This window comes from Zalophus californianus, chromosome 16 (assembly GCF_009762305.2).
Source record: "Zalophus californianus isolate mZalCal1 chromosome 16, mZalCal1.pri.v2, whole genome shotgun sequence".
NCBI classification, from domain to species: Eukaryota; Metazoa; Chordata; class Mammalia; order Carnivora; family Otariidae; genus Zalophus; species Zalophus californianus.
Window position 1 is genome coordinate 9,570,644 of NC_045610.1, and position 17,412 is coordinate 9,588,055.

Below are 17,412 nucleotides of genomic sequence, written 5' to 3' on the forward strand. Positions count from 1 at the left end.
GCTCTGAGCTCCTGACCATGGGCCCCTGGGAGAGCCACCAACCACAGACCTTGGCTCTAACCCTAGAACTTAGTGTTGGTTAGCCAGCTCATCTCTAATAAGCTTCCTTCTCGAGCCTGCAAAATACTTGCTCTTGAGTGGATTTCAAGAAAATCATGGCATGTGTTCCATGGCCTCGTTCTTTCCAGATGCTATTCTCCTGACTCACCCCTTCTACCTCCAAAAGAAAAGAAAGCTGTCTATCCTTATTTACATTTTAAAATATCTCCGAATCTGACTTTTGGATTTTTCTAACCGACAGACTGCCAGAGCCGGGGGCAGGCTTAATGCTGCTTCCACATAGATGGCGCTAGGGCAACTGCCTAGCACACTGTAAGGGTTGGGAAGATATGAACGTAGGTGGATAGGTAGGAGCACAGAGCTTAAAGGAAAAAACTGAAAGGAGGCACCACAAATTCAGGGATGAGACCATTAAAGTCAGCCTCGTCGGCCCCAAAATACCTCTCAGGCAACAGAATGTATAACCTAAGACAAAATAATAACCACACCTGATACTTACATATAGCACGCACAATGAGCCGGACACCATTGAGAGTGCTTGACATATATTAACTCATCTTTACAAGACAGTTGCCATCATTATGCCCCACTACACAGACAAGGAAACAGGCATAGAGAAGTCCAGTAACCTGCTCAAGATCACGCAGATGGTAAGCAGATTGAGCCAGGATTCGAACCCAGGGAGTCTGGATCCAGAAGCCATGCTCCTAACCGCATACACTAGATTAACTCTAACTATGTAAGTATGCTTTTCTTCGTGTATTTTTTATCCATACATTGGCCCTTTAATCTAATTAGAAAGGAGAAAGCTGAGGGGCACCTGGCTGGCTCAGTAGGTAGAGTGTCTGACTTCCGCTCAGGTAGTGGTCTCAGGGTCCTGGGATCGAGCCCTGTGTTGGGCTCCCTGCTCCATGGGGAGTCTGCTTGTCCCTCTTTGTCTGCCTGTCCCCCTGCTTGTGTTCTCTCTGTCTCTCTCTCAAATAAATGAACAAAATCTTCAAAAAAAAAAAAACTTTAACAAGTTGGGGGTTACATTTCAGGTCTCTAACTGTCTCTTCTTCCTTCTATTGGTAATCGAGGCAGGTGGGAGGAGCCCAGGGAAAGCAAGCAGGCTGGGGGCTGGGGCTAGCATTAGGGTAAAGAGAGAGATCTTTTGAAATTCTTTTTCGTCGTGTAACGTTTTGGGAATTAATTTTGACCTTTTAAATATTGCTTTAAAATGTGTATCTTGAGAGGTGCCTGGGTGGCTCAGTTGGTTAAGCGTCTGCCTTCAGCTCAGGTCATGATCCCAGGGTCCTGGGATCGAGCCCCCCGACCCGGCTCTCTGCTCAGCGAGGAGCCCGCTTCTCCATCTGCCCCTCTCCCCACTCATGCCCTCTCTCTCTCAAATAAATAAATAAAATCTTTTAAAAAAAAAAACATGTATCTTGATTACTAGGAGTTTTGGGTGCCCCATTAAGTTTTACACCTGAGGTGAGAGCCTACCTCCCCTTGCCCTAGCTCTTGCCCTGCCATTGGCCCTGCAAGACCCTCTCAAGTTTGGAGGCCTTGTCCGGCCCTTCCAGCTCCAAACCCTCATCCTTTCCTCCTTTCTGCTCTCGTCCTCAAAGCAGTCATGGCAAAGAGACTTTCAGTCAGGTCAGAGAGGGCAAAGAGGTAGGGGGCAAGGTTTCTTAAGCAGGTCTGAGGATTTGCATATGCAACAACACTCCATTCTTGCTTTCCCTCACCTTTTTCCTCCGCCTACCCCTAACATGCTGTGGTTTCCTGGGTCCCTTGCTTCTCTTATCTCTTGCCTCTTTCCTCATGCTTTGCAGGGGAAATCTCATCCACACCTGGAGCTTCCACCATTCATTATAATTGATAACCACCAAATCGATGTATCTGGAGCCCCAGACCTGTTATATGGTAAACTCACATGTAAACTCACACCTGCATCTGCCTCCTGCAATCTTCCCCTGGCTGTCCTCAGGAATCCCATACCCGATGTATTAGCTTTTTATTGCCCCACAAATATATTATCCGGCATAAGCACCTCACAAGGCTAAAATCAAGGTGTCAGCACATTGTGTTCCTTCATGGAGATTCTGGGGCTGGAGGGATCCATTTCCTTGCCTGTTCCACCTTCTAAGGGCCACCCATGTTCCTTGGCTCATGACCCCCTTCCTCCACCTTCAAAGCCAGCAACGTTGCATATTTCTGACCATTCTTCCATCGTCACATCTCCTTTAGATCACAGACAAGAAAATTTCTGTTTTTAAGGATCTATGTGATTACCCATAAGCCCACACTGACAACCCAGGATAATCTCCCCATTTTAAGGTCCCCAACTTAATCACATCTGCAAAGTCCCTTTTGCCACGCAAGGTAACACGGTCGCAGGTTCCAGGGATTTTAGGGCATGAACACGTTTGAGTGGCCATTACTCTGCCTACCACACTCAGCATGTCCAGCATCGAAGCCATCACCTCTTCCTTCGTTCCTCACCCTATCTCATTCTTCACCTTCGTCCTTACTTCCACTAATGGCACTTCCACACAGCCAGGGGCCTGAGTTTAAAAGTCTGGCCCCATTATCTGGCCTTCCATCTTTCTCACATTTCACATCCACCTGGCCGTGAAGCCCTGCCAGTCGTCGCTACGGAAATCTCCCTTCAATCTGTGCCACCTCGTGTGAACTCTTATCTACCTGACTTTCTTCAGGTTTGCCTGTTCTCGGATATTCTGAAGACACCACAGCGGTTCTCTAGACGGAGTAGTGTCTTCACCTTTCTCCTGTCTCCACAGAGTTTCCCAACTCCAAATCTTCCTTCCACACGATCGCCAGAGTTACCTTCGTCAGATACACAATTGATCCTGTCAATCCGCAGTTCACAGTGCATTTATAGCCTCCTGCATTCTATAGGATAAAGTTCAATTTCCTACCATGAGGCAGAAGGCCCTTGGTAATCTGGCCCCAAGCAAACTAACCAGCCTTCTGTCCAACACCACATGCTGCAGTCCAGCCATGCCCAAGCAAGGGGAAATTCCCTAAAGACATCATTTTCTTCAGCCTTCTGTGAATTTGCCTGTGCTGTGCTTCTACTTATAACGTCCTACATTCTCCCTCTGCTTGTAGAACTAGTCATCCTCAAGAACACACTCAAACAGCACCCTGTCTGTGGTTCTTTCCCTGTTACTCTTGTTTCCATGGTCCCTTAGAATTCCACATGTGGGATGCTTGGGTGGCTCAGTCAGTTAAGTGTCTGACTTTGGCTCAGGTCCTGATATCAGGGTCCTGGGATTGAGCCCGTGTCAGGGTCCACACTCAGCAGGGAGTCTGCTTGTCCCTCTCCCTCTCTCTCTGCCCCTCCCCCTGCTCGTGCTTTCTCTCTCTCTAATAAATTAAAATCTTAAAAAAAAAAAAAAAAGAATTCCACATGTTGACTAGGAGCACATGATTTAGAGTCAGACAGCCCTGGGTTTAAATCCCCAATCCACCACTCAGCAGTTCTGATTTAGGGCAAGGTGTTTTTCTCTCTCAGTTTTGGATTTCTCATCTGCATCCACACCATAGGCTTCTTGTGAGGGTTAAATTAACAAATAACATGTGTAAGGTGCCTATGTCAGTCACAAAAGTATACTTAATAAATGGCAGCCATTATTATTCATATATTTATTATATCCTCCATTATATATTTATGTATCTATCTCCATTAAAAGATTATGAGCCTCTTGAGATAAAAAGCCATATTGAAAGGGCCATCTCATATTTATATTTTTCCTTAGCACCTAGCACAGTGTCTAGCATATTGTAGGTATTCCACAAATAGTTGTTACCTGAATGGATCAATAGATATATGGATGGATGGATGGATGGGTGGGTGGATGGATGGATGGGTGGATGGATGGATGGATGAGTGGATGGATGGATAAAAGAATGTCTTCCTACAGAAATAAGCAAAACAGTCTTTTGACAATTCATGGATTTGGGAAACTTCAGAGAAAGTTTAAGGTATTTCTTTCTCACCTTTCACCTGGCAATCTCTTGCTCCAGATACGAGCCTGTTCTTATATAAATCCATGCAAGTGATTGTCCCCTGGTGGCCATTGAAGATTCGTATACAAGCCCCACTTTTCAGATCCCAGGATCTGCAGGAACCAGGCCAAAAAAATGTTTTTGAGATTTTTCTGAGGACCCAAAATGATCATACTGTATACAACTTCCCTTAGATCTACACTCTGTTGGAAGGCGGCAAAGTTCCATGGTCAAGCTTAGAGTCAGAGGCCTGGATTTGAATCCCAGTTGCAGCACCTATTAGGTGTAACTTTGGGGAAGTTACTTAATTTCTGTGTAAGCTTCATTTCCTCAATGGTAGAATAGAAATGATAACAACGATAGTTACACCTCATAGGGTTTTTGTAAAGAATTAAATACACAAATGCAATGACCGTCAACCAGGAGTGATTTCCACCCATAGGGGACATACAGCAATGTCTGGAGACATTTTTGGTTGTCTCAAGTGGGGAGAGAGATGCTACTGGTATCTAGTGTGTAGAGTCGCAGGATACTGCTAAACATCCTCCAATGCACAGGACACCCTCCACACAAAGTACTTTACAGTCCCAAATTGAGAAACCCTGCATTAATTCATGTAACATTGGAACAATGTTCAACATGTAGAAAATGCTTAATAAATGTTGGTTGGTATTAGGTGGAAGTTCCTAGAATCACCACCAGGCTTAAAATCCATGGATTCAATGGTAGAGCTGATCTTCAAACAAGAACAACAGAACCGTTTACTTCAGTCACTTAGATCCAAAATATTTTATGTGTATTTCTAAGACATATCTAAGAGATACAGGGGAACATGTATGAGTCACACCATTTTTTAATAAGCAAATTTGCCAGAGCTCTTTCAACTATCACTGATACAGACTTCCACTTCAGCCAGTTTGCTTTTGTGACAGGACAAAGTGTAATATTAAGATAGTGGGTATCTAAGATAGATAGATAGAGCCAGGTGGCCTGAGGTACAATCTCAGGTCCACACTTACTAGCTGTATGATCTTGGATAAGTTAATGAACCACTCTGTATCCTAGTTTCCTCATGTGTAATTCGGGGATAATAATGGTAGTTACCTCATAGAGTTATTATGAGACTTGGCACATAATAAATGATTAACAAATGTTTCTTTTTTTTTTCTTTGAATGTGCTATGCTTTTTCTTCTAATATTCCCAAAGGTCCTGTGGCCTTAGCTGTTTTTTCAGAGCCTACTACGAACCCACAGTTCATTTAAAGATATCCCAGTGAGGAGACGAACCATGAGAGACGACGGACTCTGAGAAACAGAGAACTCTGGGAAACCTAGGGTTCTAGAGGGGAGGGGGTGGGAGGATGGGTTAGCCTGGTGATGGGTATTAAAGAGGGCACATTCTGCATGGAGCACTGGGTGTTATTTTTTTTTTTTTAAGATTTTATTTATTTATTTGACAGAGAGAGACACAGCAGAGAGAGGGAACACAAGCAGGGGGAGTGGGAGAGGGAGAAGCAGGCTTCCCGCCGAGCAGGGAGCCCGATGCGGGGCTCGATCCCAGGACCCCGGGATCATGACCTGAGCCAAAGGCAGACGCTCAACCAGCTGAGCCACCCAGGCGCCCCGGAGCACTGGGTGTTATGCACAAACAATGAATCATGGAACACTACATCAAAAACTAATGATGTAATATATGGTGATTAACATAACAATAAAAAATAAATTAAAAAAAAGATATCCCAGTGATCTGGGAAAAAGCATGCTTTGAATTTCTGTTTCTAGCAACATGGCCGACCATGTGTTCAGGTTGTTTTTCTTAAGTTATGTAGAAAAGATATTTGATAAACACTTTTAGAAAAATAGGAACAGGGACGCCTGGCTGGCTATGTCAGAAGAGCATGTGACTCTTGATCTTAGGGTCAAGAGTTCAAGCCCGACATTGCGCATAGAGATTATGTAAATAAATAAATAAACTTTTTTATTTTTTTTTAAAGATTTTATTTATTTATTTATTTGAGAGAGAGAGAATGAGAGACAGCACGAGAGGGAAGAGGGTCAGAGGGAGAAACAGACTCCCCGCTGAGCAGGGAGCCCGATGCGGGACTCGATCCCGGGACTCCAGGATCATGACCTGAGCCGAAGGCAGTCGCTTAACCAACTGAGCCACCCAGGTGCCCTAAATAAACTTTTTTAAAAAAGAAAAAGAAAGATAGGAATAGAAGGAACTTCCTTGATTTCACAAACTTATAAACAAAAAGTCAAAACAGCAAGCATTATACTTAGTGAAAAAACTATAGATATACTCCCTTCAAAAACGATAACAAGATACCTCCTCTCACTACTTCTGCTGAACTGGAAGGCCTAGGCAAAGTCAGAAAGAAAGAATAAGAAAAAAGTAGTATATAAGTATTAGAAAAGAAGATAATTATTATCATTATTAAAACTAATAAGAGAAGTTAGCAGGGTTACTAGATACAAGAACAATGTATAAAAATCAGTACCATTTCTCTATACCAGCAATAATCAATTTAAAAACATAAATAAAGATAAGATACTGGGCACCTGGGTGGCTCAGTCGGTTAAGTGTCTGCCTTCGGCTCAGGTCATGATCTCAGCGTCCTGGGATCGAGTCCCGAACTGGGGGAGTCTGCTTCCCCGTCCCCCTCTGCCACTCCCCCCCCACTCATTCTCTCTCTCAAATAAATAAATAAAATCTTTAAAAATAAAAAAATTTTAAATTCTAAAAAATTTTTAGAAAAGATACTTCGGGAGAATATCTTCATGACTTCACCAAAGGGAGGGATTTCTTAAATGTGTCAAATCCACGAAGTCAACTGACTTGAAGTTAAGGATTTCTGTTCATCAAAAGACACCACAATCAGGCGCCTGGGTAACTCAGTCGTTAGGCGTCTGCCTTCGGCTCAGGTCATGATCCCAGGGTCCTGGGATCGGGCCCTGCATCGGGCTCCCTGCTCGGCAGGGAGCCTTTTTCTCCCTCTCCCACTCCCCCTGCTCGTGTTCCCTCTCTCGCTGTGTCTCTCTCTGTCATATAAATAAATAAATACATCTTTAAAAAAGAAAAAAAAAGACACCACAGTGAAAAGAGGAGTAGTCTTAAATTGGAAGAAATTTGCAACACAAAAATAAACAAAGAATTAGTATCCAAAAAGTATAAACAACTCCGATAATCAATAAGGATAAATAAATTAACAGAAAAATAGGCCAAACCACAACAACAAAAACTGAACAGGAATTTCAGAGAAGAAGCACAAATGGGTCTAAAACATATTGTGATGGTTAATTTTATGGGTCAACTTGGAGGGTGGTTTGAGACAAGATCAATGTTTAAACCAATGGCATCGAGTAAAGCAGATTGCCCTTCATAATGTGGATGGGCCTCATCCAATCAACTGAAGGCCTAAATAGAACAAAAAGACCAACCTTCCCCCGCCTGCCCCAACAAGAGGGAATTCTCCAGCAAATCACCTGCAGACTTATCTCTACCCCCAACTCTCCTAGGTATCCAGCCTGCTAGCCCATGCTGCAGATTTGAAACTTTCCAGTCTCCATCATCACATGAGCCAATTCATTATAATAGATCTCTTTCTATATCTATATCTACACATATATACACATCCCACTGGCTCTGTTTCTCTGGAAACCTTAATACACACATATGAGAATATGCCCAATCTCATTAGTAATCACAGAAGTAAAAATTAAAACCACAATAAGGATTTATTTAATACCCATCAGATTGGCACTTAATATTGTCAGTCTTAAACATTTAATAGTAAGTGTTGGTGGGGATTTATAAGAAGGGATCTTCTCATACCCTGCTTATGAGAGTGTAACTTAATACAACTTTTAAAAAACAATTTAGTACTCCTACCTGGAAATTTCACTACAAAGAATAAACCTTAAGAAAAACTCATGCACTAGGGTTAACAATACTGCATCATACATTTGAAAGTTGCTAAGAGAGTAGATCTGAAAAGGTCTCATCACAAGAAAAAAATTTGTAACTATGAGTAGTGATGGATATAAGTAAACTTACTGTGGTAATCATTTTCCAATATATACATATATCAAATCATTATGTCATATACCTAAAACTAGTATGTTGTATGTCAATTATATCTCGGTAAAAAAAATTTTTTTTACTAATTTTCTAAGTAATCTCTACAGCCAACATGGGGCTTGAAATCACAACTCCAAGATCAAGAGTCTCATGCTTTACCACTGAGCTAGCCAGGTGCCCCAGAAAAAATTTTTTTAAAAACTCATGCATGTAGGTACCAGGAGACACATCCAAGAACATCTGGAGCAGAAGATGTTTATTCTTTGAAAGAATAAAAAACTGGAAATAATGCAAACATCCGTCAACAAAAGATGAAATGAATTATAATATAGTCATCCAATAAAAGACTGTGTCTCAATGAAAATAAATTAATTACTGCTACCTACATCTTATGCATAAATCTCAAAATCATGGTTCAGTGCAAGAATCAAGTACAGATGAATTTTTTAAATGCAATTCCATTTACATTAAGTTTAAAAATAGATAAAAGTTATCAATATATTTAGAGATCTATAAATAGGTAGCAAAACTATAAAGAAATACAAGGGAATAATTAGTATAAAATTTAGGATAACATTACCTCTGCTTGGGAGGGAGAAAGAAGGGGATTTGGGGAATGGTAACAATCTATTTCTTGGCCTGAGTAATAGTACATGGCTGTTTATTATATTGTTTAAAAATATATGTATATTATTTATATTTTTTAAACACTATTTTGCTTCTATACCATAATTCATACCCACAGAAAACCACTTTTCCCTGAGGAATCTATAAAAACATAAATTATGCCACCATCTAAGAGTGCTAAAAAAGATACTTTCTGATTCACAGCCTTCATCTAGAAAATAGATCTGATAATCATTATAAATCAGTCTCATTCAAAGTTTAAACAATATACAAATTATTGGTTTCTACCTTGCCAAATAAAGAAAAAAATGTTACGGGTTATTCAAGAAGTCGTATCATTTAGGATAACTTTTCAATAAATATTAAAAGGAAAAAGCATGCATGCTTCTTGCACAAGCTGACTTTAGGCCTTGGGTGGGGTGGACCGCAACTCCCTTGGACGATTTACCTGATACTTAGGTCATAACTCCCGCTTAGTAGAAAGTTCTCCTCCTCACACAAGAAGAGGGCGCGGACACTGCCAGCATGGCCACGGAACTCAATGGGTAACTCCTTTACTTGTATGACATCTAGAAGCTGGATCTTCCGGTTGGATGACACTGCAACCAAATCTCCCCCGGAATAGTGAACGACTCTGTTTCGATCCCACCTGAGTTGCCAGGGGAAAAAGATGATCCATGAAAGAAGAATTAGTGTCCTTCCAGAACTGCCTTAATATGATGACTGTCACCTGCAGCCATGGTATAATGGAAAGCAGAAGGCACATCCCTGGTGGACCCCTACCTTACACCATACCAAAAAGTCATTTCAGGTTACAACCTAAGGACAACAGGCAAAGCTATTAAAAAAAAAAAAAGTAAGAAAGAAAAATCCGCTAACATATGATAAATCCCCAAGAGAGAACAGAATATGCATCATTTCCCAAACTTATTTGACCACAGAAATCTTTTTTTGTGGAGAACCTCAGAGGAACACAGCTGGGAAGCCCTCTGCCAACTGCATACCCCACTGTTTTTTTCTTTTTCTTCTCTCTTAACCGATATCCAATGAGCATATATTAGGTTCAAAGTCCTGTGCTAACAGGTACCATGGGAAATACAAAGATGAATTAAGATGTGGCTCTTGCCCTCAATGAGCTTACAGTCCAGGAAAACAGGGGAAGTTAAGTTAATTTTCCAATCAGAAGATTATTAGCAAGTAGATAAAATATGAGCAAGATGACCAAATCATTTATTGTCCAAAATGAGACTTTTTTATTGTGAAGGGGGACACTATTGTTAATAACTCCAGGACCACAGAGTAAAGTGGGATTATTTCAACAAACAGGGATGTAGTCATGTCTGAATATGAGAAGTGATTCTTGATATTTTCATCCTCATTCCCCTTGTTATATCTAGAGTTCAATCAGCCATCACCTCTTCTAAAGGGCATCATGCCATCCATAAAAACTCACCTTTGCCTTTCCCCTATCTGCTATGTCTTCCCCCTATTGACTGCTCAAGATGTAATTTGTAAAATAAAATTTGTAGGAATGTGACTGTAACATTCACAGTCAAAAATAAAATAGAGACAGCCTCCACAAAGCCTGATGAATAAAGAGTGAAGTCCTAGGCCCAAAGTATGGCAGAAAGTTGATTATTGGGGCGCCTGGGTAGCTCAGTTGGTTAAGCATCCAACTCTTGGTTTTGGCTCAGGTCATGATCTCAGGGTTGTGGGATCAAGCCCCACATTGTGACGGACTCCATGCTCAGCGGGGAGTCTGTTTGGAATTCTCTCCCTCTCCTTCTGCCCCTCCCCCCACTTGGGCTCATGCTCATTCTCTCTCTCAAATAAATAAATAAATCTTGGGGCACCTGGATGGCTCAGTCATTAAGCGTCTGCCTTTGGCTCAGGTCATGATCCCAGGGTCCTGGGATGGAGCCCCGCATTGGGCTCCCTGCTCAGCAGGGAGCCTGCTTCTCCCTCTCCTGCTCCCCCTGCTTGTGCTCGCTCTCTGAAATAAATAAAAATCTTTAAAAAAAATTTTTTAATAAATAACATTTAAAATAAATAAATAAATAAAATTTGAATATTGAAGGTCCTTCTATGGCATATACAAGGGATATCACACCACGCAGTTATCATAAATACCATCTTCATATTTAACATGGAAAGATATCCACAGTACTTTGCTGGAGCGGGTTACAGAAATATGTACAGCATAACCCCATTTTTAAAGACTTTATTTATTTGAGAGAGAGAGTGTGAGAGAGAGAGAGCACAAGCAGGGGAGAAGGGGAGAGGGAGAGGGAGAAGCAAACTCCCTGTTGAGCAGGGAGCCTGACATACGACTAGATCCTAGGACCCTGGGATCATGACCTGAGCCGAAGGCAGATGCTAAACTGACTAAGCCACCCAGGTGCCCCAGACCCCCATTTTTATTTAAAATTTGTAGGCAGGGGTGCCTAGGTGGCTCAGTTGGTTGAGCGTCTGCCTTCAGCTCAGGTCATGATCCTGGGGTCCTGGGATCGAGTCCCGCGTCGGGCTCCCTGCTCAGTGGGGAGTCTGCTTCTCCCTCTACCCCTCCCCCTGCTTGTACTTATGTACTCTCTCTCTATCTCAAAAATAAATACATAAAATCTTCAAAATAAAATAAAATAAAATTTGTAGGTATATATGCAAAGAAAATTCTAGAATATAAACATACATGAATATTAATATAATGAATATTAATTCATGTATTGATATACATGAAGATTATAGGAGGTCTTTGCTTTTCTCTATACATTTCCTGGCATTTGGTGGATTCCTTCTCCACAATAAGCATATATTACTTCTAAAATTAGAATAAAACAATAAAAATATCTCCAAAAAAAGGAATGCTTTCATGCATGTGACTCGTATGAAAGACTTGTTGATCAATATACCCAAAATTATAACGGAAGATGTCCTCTACCCACTGCAGAGAATGGTGTCAACATCCAGCACTATTCTCCGAAGGGGATCTCATGTTCATGGGTGGCTGGAGCTTGAGGGGAGGAAGGATTGCCTTTCCAAGTAAACAGGGTCATGGGAATCCTAAAGACGCCTAAAGTGTGGGTAATTCAAGGGTCCCTGAAGACCTGGATTCTGACCCCGGTACCTACGTGTCAGAGAGAATGCGGATATTATAAGTCCCACAGAAGACATTTCTCTCCTCCATCTGGACCTGCTGAGTTTCCTGGTTCTGGTATGCGGCCCACAGGTTGTAGTCATTCTAACAAGGGAAAACTCGGAGTCAAAGCAAAGTGGCAACTCTAACCTGGACCCCAAACATGCACCCCCTAAGGTCTTCCCGGGCAGGGACATAAGGGCCCAAGGATTCTTCCTCTTTGGGCTATGACTGCCACTAGGTGTGGGTAGGGAGGGACCCATGAGCAGGCCCTAAAGAATCCACGGACAGTCAAGGGTCCTGACTCGTCCTCCATCTCTGTATGTTCTGTGTGTTCTGGTTCCATGAACTTTTGAGGTCGGTGATCACTCAACTTTTCCAAAAATGAGCTCACAAAGGGTAATGCTTACAAAATAAAGTCACAGGTGCCCTCTAACGGGCTATTTTGCAGAAGGTGGGGCTTCGTGGGCATACTGCATATACCTGACAGTACAGAGCATACTAGTGGGAACCCAAGCCCTATGTGAAATCACAGCTACACGCTCTACGCATTTGTGCCTTGAAGTCTACACACAGAGGCAAGCTTGACTTCTCCTTACAGCTGCCTCATGAAGTACATCATTTGCCCCACGAAGTATTCTCATCGTTTTACAGATGAGATATAGCTGAGCCTCAGAGAGAAGAAGTCAATTTTATCAAGTCTCAACGGGGGTGTTTTCCTTCCTCTTTTAAGAGTTTCTTCCTTCCTTCTTTCCTTCCTCCCTTCCTTCCTTCTTTCCTCCTCCCTCACTCCCTCCCTTCCTTCCCCCATCCCTCCCTCCCTCCATGACACACGTTCTGAGACACTATGGCATGCCAGACATACTAAATTCTGGCACAGATGACTCAACCAGGCTCTCAGTTTCACTCCTCTTTCTGGCCATATTCTTCAAATAATAGGGAATGACAACCATGCTAGCAGGAAACCAAAAAACAGTGTGAGTTTATCATGAAAGCAAAGAAAACCACAGCATCATGTTTGGACCTGGGAGCCCTCCTGGGAACGTCTCTTCAAAGTCTCCTTCCTACTTAGCCTTCACCATGCCCGTTGACTCTTCCTTGGGACACCTGTTTTTCTCGGCTCAACCTCCTTCTTGATCTTTAGCCCAGTAGTGATGTCCACCTTAGGAGCCTCTCCCCAGAATCTGTCAACCTTCCTCCCCTTTAATGTCCAAGCAGCTCCGATATCCTGCCTTGAATTAATCAAGACTTCCTTGGCTTCTCACGCCTGGGCTGGAAGGCCTTGGCTCTTGGTCATCAGCTAAGTTTTGAGAGCCTAGAAGCTCCATGGTGTAGTCATTGGGAGGAAAAAGACCTGATTCAAATCCCAGCTCTGCCACTGACCAGCTAAGAGACATTTGGCAAGTTCTCGAATCTCACAGCCTTCATTTCCACATCCAGAAACTGGGATCAGTGATGTCCACTCGATCTACAGTGAAGATCAAGTGAATGATGTATACAAAGCCCTTGGCACCATGCCTGGCACACCATTCAGCCTCAGGACCCATGGCAATCACCAGCCCAGAGAAGCACTCACCTTTACCTTTCGCTAGCAGACCCCTTAACTGCCTTGTCTTGTTCCTTCACATTTCTCGTCTCTTGTCCATAGGGCTTTACCTGTTTCTCTCTCTTTTCTTAAATTAGAACATTTCTATAATATCAAATGCTGCTTGGGTGTCCTTTTTTGTCAGGCAATTACTAGCTATGTCACCTAAACAAGAAGGGTTATACTTAGAGCAACAAGCTTGGAAAGAGCGGGTCAGCGTCCAACTTGTATCTCTGTCACTCTGTCTGGGAGACCTGAAACTCTCTGTGCCTCAGTCTCTTCATCTGTAAAATGAGTGAATGGGCCAACTCACAGATAAAAAATTGCAGGTCAAATGAAGTCCGCAAATGTGTTTTCTTTGGCCCCCACAGTTTAAAAAAAAAATGCTTTTAATTGGTTGCCCGCATTTAAGGAAAACAAGAGATGTCACAAGATAATTCAGATTTCTAACTTCTCTTGAAAGCTCAGATGGCTGGGGAGGTTGAGGTCCCACAGTCTCCCACGGCAATAATTCGCCGGAGCTGAGTAGCAACTGGCCCCTTCAGATGGGGAGGGAACTCTCCAGCTCATGGTGGTTCTGTCACACCCACTCACACCACCAACCTCCCTCATTCCTGTGACCTGTCTTCCTTCTACAGACACATGAACTAGATGGTCGCTCTGGTCCCTTCTACCCCTCAAATTCTAATTCATACTACAGTTTCCGTATGAGAAGCTACAGTCTGGCCACCCTTCATTAAGTATCCTTTTGGGGCCCACTGAAGAGATTTCAAAAGAGAAGGCCCTTGAGCAGAGAGGAGGGGGCAAGAATCTGATGGTTTTAGGAATGACCACCATGCCTGGATAGGCTATATAGAGAGCTCAGAGTCTTTCATCGGCTCTTCATCGTTGTCTGAGATTTGGTAGGGAGGTTTATGGTTAAGTAACTCCCCCCTTCATTCCTAGAACCAGAATAAACCTGGAAGTGAGAGGGGAGAAAGCTTAATTCATTCGGGACCCTGGACACTCTGGACCTGCCCCGGCCCTCACGTTCCTGAGCCACAGACTCTTGCAGCCTCTGGATAGGTGGACTGATGGGTGCTGAGGAAAATCCCAGCTATCACTGACAGCCACTCATTTCACAGATGAGGAATTTAAGGCTGAAGTAGAGGACGTCTTTGCTTAAGGACACACAGCAGAGAACTCTGGTCTCCCTTAGGGACTGTCACCTCCTAGACCCTAAATCCATATGCTATATCCCCTACCCTCCCATTTCCTCTACCTTCATGTGACAGCTGAGTCTGGACTCCAGCATGGCTAAGGAGAACAGGACATCACAGTGACTTGCCCCAGAGGCCACAACCACCCACCTTTGTTCTCAGTTTCCATTTCTGATTTTTCACACGCATGCACTTCCCGTTATCGGTTATTTTAGGAACCGGGACAAAAAGCCTGTTGGCATAATTAGGATCAATTCCTTTTGTGTAGGATCCCTGAGGGAAAACATAAACAGATAATGGTTATTACTCTTGGCCCTTATGCTCCAAGAGGAGGGGGAAACTAGTACTTGGCAAGATCTGAAAGGTGGGTCAAGTCTGGCGAAGGAAGGCCCAGGCCTGGCCCGTTAGGCCGGTAGTGTGCGCAGATTGGCGTGGGGTGGGTGATGAATACCAAATACAAAGAGGGACGCCAGCAGGAAATGGCCAGCAGTCCTCAGCTTCCCAGAGGATGGCCCGCCTCACAATGCCTGCCCCTTCCTATCTTTGGTTATCGACGTCTGCTGGGAAAAACTCAAGCTACCAGGAACCCATGATGTAGGGTAAGGCTTCAGGCAGGAAACAGAAGTAAAAATGTCAGAGATGGATACTATTCCAGGAGAATGGCAACTGGACCCAAGAACACGCTTTTTGATCTTTGAAACATCTGTGTACCATATGAGGAGGCTCCAGGAACATACTCATGGCCCTCCTACTGCAAAGCCAGAATATAGCTCTCTGGGGAAAAACAATTCCCCTCTCTGTGAGGTTTCAGAAAGACTCTGCCTCTCTCTTCCTGAGAAGTTTCTATATATGCTGTCCCTGCTAGGGGTGATTAACAGGGAGACCAGACACAGAGGAAGCGACTACTGAAGCCTACAAAGCAGCAAACATGGAGCAAAGGCCAACTAAGAGTCTACGGAATAGACCAGAAAGGCCCCAAATCAGGCTAAGTCCAACACGAAAATGAGGCCGGTCTCCAGACCGACCCGTCCCAGACGGGAAGTACCTGCAAGAAGGTAATATGGCTCTGAATGAAAGTATGCATCGACAGATCCATCTTGACCTGCTGCACCAGCATGGCCCAGTGCTGGCTCACGGAGGCACACCTGTTCAGGTTGTTTTTATCCAGCATACCTGGGAAAAGAAAAAAAAAAAAAAAAAAAAACATGGACCTGGGAACCTCCCAGCCGAGCCAGGATGCACAGCGTCTCGAGAAACCCCCCCCCCCCCCCAGTACAGGCCAGCATACTTAGAATATATTTGGAGAGGTGGATGGGCAGGTAATGGATGAAGTCCCGGTATTTGCTAACCCCGGAAGACAGGTCTTTGACGACATCCAAATCAACCAACAGATCGGAGGGGGTGTATTCCGCCTTCGACAGGTCTGCTTTTCTGGAAAACAGCCTATTCATCTCGGAAATACACTGGATCGAACTCTCCCATTGTGCTTCTAGAGGAAAACCAGAGAAAGGTGCAGCATAGAGTTGATTCTATGGTAACTCCTGGCCAAGAGAAGCCCTCAGCAAACCCTCTCCCCAGAAATAGAGCTCATCGGAATCCACCCTTAGACCACTGGCTTTTTGTCTTTCTTCTGCCAAACTGGAAATAATAACCTCCCCAACCAAATGCATGAGGGCTTTTCAGGGTTCCCAGTTCAAGGAGACACCTATAGCAGCAAAGCCTGCCCCACTCAGTTTGAAATGGCCTTGTGCCTGGAATTTCCTTAGAATACCCCAGGGAAAAAACAAATTTAAACAATTTTGTAAAGAGGCAAATGGATGACATGAATTAGTCTAGTGTTGACAATTATTGAAGTTGAGGGATGGTTATGTGCGTAGTGATTACACTGTCTTATCTGTTTATGAAATCTGGAAGTTTCCAGATAAAAAGTGCTTGAGAATCGATGCTTTGTGTTTCTTGTAATGACATCACGTAGAGATTTCGCTTCACAAACCAACTCAGGAGAGCCTTGAGGTTAGGCCCCAGTTCCCCTACTGCTTTTGTCTCCTCCTCAAGACTGAATCCAATGCTATAAAAAATAGGCGTTGGTGGGCTGACTTCTAGAGGTGCCCACCATGCCAAAAGGTCGGGGGTCAGATGAGGGATGGTGTTGCAGGGCAGAGGGAGACTCCAAAGGAAACCCTTTGATAGTTTCCTTTCTGAGCTCTATTTTCAGGTGTCTCTCAGAGGCACCAAGATGGAGAAGTGAAAACATGGACTTTAAGGTGATAATGACTGCCTTTAATTCTTGCTTCTCCCGTACCGGATGTGGGATTCGATGATGTCATAAGGATCAGTGAGCCCAACACACTGTTGGTGCCAGATGAACATTCATGTCCAAAATCTGCCACCCCCGGATGCTACTGCCCTGTGCCCACCACTCCAACCCCATCGGGACTTCCCAATCTCCTATCTATTAGCTTTCTAGCTACAAGCTGACTTACCAGTATTAGATGCCTCAACTCCCATGTTTTCAAGCGACTTTTCTTTTTCTGAAGCTCTGGACGAAGGGAAGGATGCGTTCTTGGTGCTAGCTGCCCAGAAAACATCTGAGGTCTCACACTGCGCATTGTCGTCTTTCTCAGGAAAGAAAAACACATCACTAGTGTCTTGATCGAGGCCTGAAAAGCCAATGGCCAAGAAAGGTTGCCCTCTAAGCGGGGGTGTGAAGGAA

The 17,412-nt window shown here is 43.6% G+C and overlaps 1 protein-coding gene across 5 annotated transcripts in view; it reads right to left on the reverse strand.

The window, feature by feature from the left end:
* CDRT1 (CMT1A duplicated region transcript 1) overlaps positions 1 to 17,412 on the reverse strand; it is a 47,526-nt gene that overhangs the window by 26,905 nt on the left and 3,209 nt on the right. For 4 of the 5 annotated variants that reach the window (XM_027625729.2, XM_027625727.2, XM_027625728.2 and 1 more), the window contains 7 exons: positions 17,183 to 17,359; positions 15,988 to 16,188; positions 15,745 to 15,872; positions 14,850 to 14,972; positions 11,911 to 12,020; positions 9,234 to 9,434; positions 4,069 to 4,190 (listed from right to left, as the gene is read on the reverse strand). In XM_027625729.2, coding sequence (XP_027481530.2) covers positions 4,069 to 4,190; positions 9,234 to 9,434; positions 11,911 to 12,020; positions 14,850 to 14,972; positions 15,745 to 15,872; positions 15,988 to 16,188; positions 17,183 to 17,359 — 1,062 coding nt within the window. The remainder of the gene's footprint in view (positions 1 to 4,068; positions 4,191 to 9,233; positions 9,435 to 11,910; positions 12,021 to 14,849; positions 14,973 to 15,744; positions 15,873 to 15,987; positions 16,189 to 17,182; positions 17,360 to 17,412) is intronic. The other variant, XM_027625726.2, reaches the window with a different exon arrangement.